General features: G+C 41.0%; 1 protein-coding gene across 1 annotated transcript; it reads left to right on the top strand.

The window, feature by feature from the left end:
- The first annotated feature begins 719 nt into the window (after positions 1-719).
- On the top strand, positions 720-1,689 carry LOC107062211 (mucin-5AC-like). Its single transcript, XM_015312577.1, has 2 exons — positions 720-1,253; positions 1,348-1,689. Exons 1-2 carry the CDS (start codon positions 720-722, stop codon positions 1,687-1,689), a joined length of 876 nt encoding a protein of 291 aa, XP_015168063.1.
- The last annotated feature ends 5,940 nt before the right edge of the window (positions 1,690-7,629 follow it).

The raw sequence follows: 7,629 nt of genomic DNA, 5'->3' as shown, positions 1-7,629 counted from the left end.
GAGATAGACCTCAACCCACATCTACTAGGGTTTCATCAGCTGCAGCTCCTCCAACTACAGATTCAGTGCCAGCTCAGGCACCTCCAGTCATCCCTGCACTCCCTATAGTTCCTCCACCGAGGCTGTTAAATAGATTGAAAGGTGATGGTTTACGGACCATCATAGAGGAGAAGTTACTATCTATGGAGGGTTTAGAAGGCAAGCATCCTGATGTGCTTGAAACTCTCTGATACCATGGATTCGATCAGTTCACACGGCCCCGAGGCCCTTACATTCCTTCTTGGGTAAGATAGTTTTACACTGCTTATGGGGAGTTGGTGCCTAAGAATAAGAATAAGGCAAGTGAGTTTCGACCGGTGAAGTCGGTCATGGTCAGAGGCAAGGAGGTGGAGTGTCACAACAAGCATATTAATGTTGTATTAGGTAGACCGCTGCACTCTGCACTCCCTTACGAGGGGTTACCTATTGTTCCGTCCCTGGATGATTTGAAGGGTTGCTTAGCTCCACTGATTTTTGACACCACCCCGAGGTGGATCGATGCAGGAGCTCCCATTGAGAAGAGGGACATGAACATCACCTCCATGTATTGGTTTGGCTTCATCAGCAGCACCATCATATCATCCCAGAACGAGTCCATTTTGCACCATCCTAAGGTGGCTTGCCTCGGTTCTATCATGGCTAGGAGGCGGATCGACCTAGGATTGTTGATTTCGTAGGCGATGGCCATGAGAGCCAAGCAGAGACTTACCTCTCTGCCATTCCCAGTTTTGATCACTGAGTTATGCCGGCGTGCCGGAGTACCCTGGGATCCTGCGAATGATATAGAGGTCATCCCTTCATCCTCCACGAACATCCGGCGTATTGAGGCGGAGTTCACACGAGAGGAGATTGACAGAAGGAAAGCAGCTCCGGCAGATATCTCTCCGGAAGTTGATGTTGACTCGTTACCAGCACAAGCACCTTTGCCTACTCCGGCCTCTGAGCCTTCAGGTACATCTGCACCCTCCTCTTCTTCACAGGTACCAGGTGCTTCTTCCTCCTCCTCCTGGCCATCAAAGATTACTCAGGCGATGATCCTGAAGATAGGACACTTGGCCCTGTCAGCGGATATGCGGGCTACCCGACTGGAAAGGTCTGTTCCGGAGATGATCGACAGGGCCATACTGGCAGCACTTACCCTCCTTCCGACTTCTGTTGATGCCTTGACAGTGTGCGTCATTGCTTGTGAAAGCAGACAGAGGAAGGCCTCTGAGGTGATGACTTTAAAAGCCGAGGTTACGAGTTTAAGAAAGGATGTAGACTATTTGACGGCTACGAACTTCACTGATGCGGGATGCAAATGATGAGGATGCTCCTGAGACCTCGGGGATTCCTTCGACTACTACCGGAGATGTGCAGGGGGATGGCACAGCACATGCAGAGTCGGATGCAGAGACCGACGAGGAGTTGATATCAGTACATGATGAGGAGACACAGAAGAGCAGAGATGAGGACATATTCAGAAACTTGCCAGATCTTATAGAGACGGTTGTGCATTCGGTGATCCAGACATTGCCTACCGAGACATCCACAACAGCTCCCAGTGGATCTGGCATTTCTATTCCGTCTGAGGCTACTTCGGGCACTGATGCCCATATACAGACTACTACACCAGCCACCAAGACCCCGACAGAGAGAGAGACTGCATAGACATGACCTTTCTTTACCTCCCTCTCTGTCTTATTATATTTTTACTTTTGGATACTTTTAGTTGCATTTGAGGACAAATACTTTTTAATTGTGGTGGGGTGAGGCCCATACCTTTTGTGTTGATAGTTGTGTTTTATGTATATATTTGGGTAGTTCTACTTTAAAATTGTGTTTTATCTGTTTCTGTGGATGATTGAGCTTATGACTCCTTTTATTTTATATTGCAAAATGATTTTAACCCGTCCAAAAAAAAATTCCACCTCTTGTCTGATGAATGTGGCTGTTCTTTTTTGCAAAATTTAAGTCTCGGTCCCGATCAATACCGATGACTTGAATAGTGCTCTCAATCGAACGACCATGAATGCGCGGTTACGATGAGGCCAAATAAAGTTGCATAGACAATATGTGAACTCTTTGCATCTCATTTTGACTAGCCTAGTATCGAATCGAGTCTCTTGTAATGACCGTTGCACACTAGTGAAAGTGTGGAGTCTTGTTTGACTATAGTGTCGATGCCTAGTGTGATGAGCTTACTTTGAAACATGCATGATAGATCCTAGAATTTGCCCCGTTGGTCCGATCGACTAAGTAAGGCTAGCTCTTGATGTGATCTTAGGCGATTTAAAGAGTGTGAACCAATTTGACATATACCCCTTTTAGCCAACTTCTAAGAGTGTGAACCAATTTGACATATACCCCTTTGTGGCCTACCTTGTGAGCATGTGTGAACCTCTGTTGAACACCCCTTGAGCCTGACCTTTCTTTGGAAGAAACTTGATGAACCCTAAACCTTTCTTTATGCATTACCTATAATCCTCACGAGTTGTGGTTAATTGAATAGCCAACTTAGGCCAAAAGCCTAAGTTGGGGGTGTGGCGAAAAGAAAAGGGAAGTACTAACTTTTGATTTCAACTTAGGCCAAAAGCCCAACGTCAAGTAACAACTTTTGATTTCAATGTTGAAATTGAATAGTTTATGTTCGAAATTAGTACCTTTCAGAGATGTACTAAGTTGTGTCAGTGTGTTCCTTTACCCTTTTGACAACCTATTTGCTTGATGCCAAACACCTCGACCTTTGATTTTAGTGAAACAAAATTTGGGGGAAGAAGAAATATGAAAGGTGATGAAAATGAGGGAAAAGGGGAAAGAAGAAAAATATATATGTGATTATGGGAGATTTAAGGATGTGAAGGGGTAAGAATGTGGTTGATCAGTTGATATTTAAAGGTTTTTAACAGTTGGGGGAAAAGAGGGAAATGGGGGGTGTTTTAAAAAAATGAGAGGTTTTATTGAAATTGGCCATGGGCCGGGTCGACTCTATGTACTAACTTGGACCAACGATTCCCCCTCAACGGTCCATAGTAAGAACTACGGTCCATTGATGGGTTCCACCGATGTCCTCTTGACTTAGTGAAATTTAGAATACATCCTTGGGATGTAAGGATTCCACTTATGGTCAGTTGATGAAACGACGGTCCGTCTATGGGAACATAGACGTTCTGCACTAGTAATTGGTTTACATTTTCTTTGTTTTCCTCCTCACGTAGCAAACATTAGGACTTTGTTTTTACATTTTCTTGACTCTTTTTGGATACGGACCCTATATTACCCTAATATAGCCAATACTAAGACTCAATAAAACATAAAACTCAATAGAAATCTAATTTTTTTTATTAAAAAAAAAACTCACTAACAAATCCTAAAATTGGCTAGATTTTACATCTTGGGTTGTCTCCCAAGTAGCGCTTGATTTAACAGTGGCACGACATAGACCTCCTTGATTTCTCAGACTTCATCAAGGTCCCATTTCTTGATCACCCATTTGACCTCTTCCGGTTGGCCCAAGTAGACTTTGATCCTTTGACCATTCACCTTGACTCTCATTCCTTCCTCATTCTCAAGTTCAACCACTCCAAGTGAAAGCACTTGATCAACTTTGAATGGCCCCTTCCACTTAGACTTAAGCTTGCCAGGAAAAAAACACAACCTTGAATTAAAACGAAGTACCAAATCACCAGGAGTAAATGCACACTTATCAATCTTTTGATCATGCTACCTCTTCATCTTCTCTTTGTACAAGGTTGAACTTTCATATGCTTTTAGGTGAAACTTATCGAGCTCATTCAACTTATTTAATCTTCGACTTGATGGGTAGATCATCTGGGAACACTTTTGGAAACTCGTTAACAATGGGGACTGACTCAAGATTAGGGGTTTCGGAATCCACATCCCCCACCCTAAATAGATGGTAAATGCAACCCTTAGAAATCATCCTTCTTGCTTTAAGACAAAAGACAAACTTACCCTAAGGCATAGAATTTCCCCCTTTCCAATCTAGGACGGGCTCATTTGAAAACTGAAACTTGACTACACGGGTTCTACAATCAATCGAAGCATAACATGAATGAAACCAATCCATACCAAGGATAATATCAAAATCTAGCATATTAAGCTCTACCAAATAAACAAGAGTAACTCTATAGGACAAGGAAACATGACATCTTCTATAAACCTTCTTAGCCACAACAGAATCACCAACTAGGGTAGAGATAGAAAAGGAACATAGCAACATATTTGGAAGAACATTAAACCTCATGGGCACATATGGTGTCACAAAAGACAAGGTTGCACTGGGATCAAGTAAAACATAAACATCAAGTTGGAAGACTTTCAACATACCGGTAACCATATCGGGAGAACCCTCTTGTTCACCACGAGTCTGAAGTGCATACAATCGGTTTCGGTTAAGAGCATTGTAACCGGAACCACTAGGACGAGCTTGCTTACCCTTTCTTTCTTTAGTCGTAAGAGTTGGGAAATCCCTCATCTTATGACAACTTTTACCACAATCAAAGCAACCATCCATGCCGGCTAAGCACTTACCCTTGTGCTTCCTTCCACACCTAGCATAAGTAGACATAGGTAATGAAGATCCACTACCATTCCCTCCGTGAGGCTTAGGGTTAGACACCCTATCGTTGTTGAACTTAGGAGGAGCATTGGAGGAATCTTGACCGAAAACCTTTGTCAAAATCTAGAACAACCATGTCCATCAGACCTTGCATGAGAGAAATTACCATTACCAGTTTTATCCCTCTTTGTCTCTCTAGACTTTTCTTTAAGTTTCTCCTCTTCAATCTGTTGAGAATAAACCATGAGACGATAAATTTCCATGTCATTAACAAGCATGGCGGTACGGCACTCTTTAACCACCATTTCGGACACACCTAAAATGAACTTACTTATCTTTGCCCTATGATCGGCAATCATGGTAAACGTATATCGAGATAGTTGTGTGAAATTCAAAGCATATTTCTTCACACTCATTTTCCTTGACGAAGGTTGATTAATTCAAGAACCTTTGCCTCCATCATTTCAAGGGGAAAGAACCTATAAATGAAAGCAACTTTAAATTTTTTCCAATCATGAGGACCTGCATCTTTCGGTCTCCCCTCTTTCCATTGGTTGTATTATATTTGAGCAACACCCTTGCGTTGATAAGAAGCAAACTCTACATTTTCCACCGGCATCACTCCCATGATCATTAACACCTTGTAAACCTCATCAATGAACTCTTGAGGATCTATCTCAACCTTAGAACCATGAAACTCCAGAGGATTCATTCTAGTGAAGTCCCTCACTCTAGATGTCGTCGTACTCACATTTGAGTTCACGGGAACCGCAACCTCCCTATTGGCTTGAGCCATCACGTCTTGGGCCAATACTTGAAATCATCCCTAAACTCTGTATTAGTTACTTCTTCGGCCAAAGGGTCGATCGGAGCTTGAGGGGCTTGACGATGAGCTTCTTGTATCACCTTCTCCTTCACATTCCTTCTAGCATAATCTCTTCGAGTAGCCATATCATGTAAATCATTGGATAAGGATTAAGAGAGAGACCTTATAGAGTTAAAATTTATCGCACGACTTTGAAGTAGTGAAGAAGTGGAGTTTTCTAAACATCTTATAGTCTCTCATTCATAAATGTGGCGCGCTTCAGACTCATGAACAAGACTCTACTAGAAATGGCTTATGATACATCCTAGGACCATCCTAAGCCTTGTGCTCTGATTACCAAGTTTGGCACGACCCATGGTACACCCAAGACGTAACATGGCGTATAGGACCTCGAGAGGGCCCATACAAGCTACTTAACATTCATAACATAATAAATATAACAAAAGAGATAAAGACAACATTTAAAGTCCAGAAGTTTTATAAAAGTAAATCGAATGTCTAAAACACTTGTCTCAACAGCCTTCTAATACAATAGAATGGAATTAGTCCTAGCCCATACATCATGTCCAAAATTGAAAGTAAGGCAGAAATTGAAAATAATGAGAATCCGCCCTCGAAGCATGAGGACTCACCAAAGCTCGGGAATCTCGCAAATCAACCTCTAGCCACAAATCTGAGAATCCTGACAGTCGGATCCTATATTTGGGGAAACTTAGGAAAGAGTATGTGTTAGTACAAAACAATGTACTAAGTATGATAGCCATGCATAAAAAATTTAAATCATGCTAAAAAGGGACATTTTCATAAGTATGAAATGATCAAGCTAAAACATGTATCTTGAGAGTTAAAAACCATAAGTCATAAATCCATGATCAATGCAAGTGAACATCATCTTAAAACATACTTACGATACTTCCTTGAAGTAACCTTGGTTCATCATTACTTTGCTTATTTGTGGGAAATAGCCTTAACCGACATATAATACCATGTGAGCTATCAACATGGAATCCGGTGTCTATCCCACACCAAAAAAGGGTGTCCTACTTGACAAGGAGGGACCATGAAATTTTAGCTATTGTGGATCCACTAGCTAATGTCTATCTAGACAATCATCCTATGGGGGCACATAGGTAAGGGATAAGGAGATTTCTACTAGAAACCTAACCTATACCAACGGGAGAGCCTCCATATCAATATCCTCTCGCTGCTAAGCATAATTCCCACAAAGTAGTCATTTTCTTAACTTGTTTATTATCAATGGAAGGGAACGTCATCTTGCCAATCCAAGTTAAGTCATATGTCATCCATTGAAAGGTATCATTCAATAACCAATCCAAGCTAGGTAATGCATTATTCATGGAAAGGTACAATTAAGTAACCGATTCAAGCTAGATCTTATTAGAATAGCTCCTAAGATCTTTGATTCATAGTTTAGTTGTGAAAACCTTTAAACCCTAAGAATCCTTTATGTGAGGATTTCCTTTCACAAATCATGCTCTAATGTGTTTACGAGAAATCTTTTCAACAACACAACAACAATAATCATAATTGATACTTTACTCTCAAAGCATCCTTAAAACATTTACATAATTCTCATAAGAACATGTTTAATTCATAATCTCCCCTTTCATAAATTCAAAACCCACATCACATCATCATAATTGGAAAACATGGGATTTACATGGGTTCATGGGGGATTCATCACAAAATCATAGTATTTCATCAATTCATGCATAAGAGATCATAATTCAATCATTTAAATCAATAATCAAGAGAACCCATGGCAATTGAATAAAACACTAACACAATTGGGGATTTCTAACTTTGAAAATAGGAGAATTTGGGAACTCCATGAATGGAAGGAATCCATGGATGAAAACTATCATACCTTACTATCAAATCCCGAATGAAGGCTTTATCTTGAACCCTAGCTTGAATCTTCTTCTTCAACCTTCTAAAGAGAGAAATATCTTTGGGAGATAATGACTCAACTTCTTTTGGTGAATTTGAAGAGAATGAAGTGAATGAATTAATTTGGGGGTTAAAATCACTTATATAGGTGTCTTACGCATAGGCAAAACGGCATAGTATTAGGGTAATATAATTAGGAAAAGACCTAACTGCCCCTAGAATAACTGCCGACCTTCAACCTATGGTCCTAGACTGATGGATCTTGATTTAACCGACGGTCCATCCTGCACGT

The sequence above is a fragment of the Solanum tuberosum genome, unplaced genomic scaffold, assembly GCF_000226075.1.
Source record: "Solanum tuberosum cultivar DM 1-3 516 R44 unplaced genomic scaffold, SolTub_3.0 scf00209, whole genome shotgun sequence".
Taxonomy (NCBI): Eukaryota; Viridiplantae; Streptophyta; class Magnoliopsida; order Solanales; family Solanaceae; genus Solanum; species Solanum tuberosum.
Note: the sequence above shows the minus strand (reverse complement) of the source record. Positions and strands in the feature narration are given on the sequence as shown.

Excerpts from the sequence above, each read along its gene's own strand:
- LOC107062211 (XM_015312577.1), top strand. The coding sequence starts at position 720 with ATGGCCATGAGAGCCAAGCAGAGACTTACCTCTCTGCCATTCCCAGTT. Across the intron at positions 1,254-1,347 it reads GACAGAGGAAGGCCTCTGAG|GATGCTCCTGAGACCTCGGG; the intron begins GTGATGACTTTA and ends GCAAATGATGAG.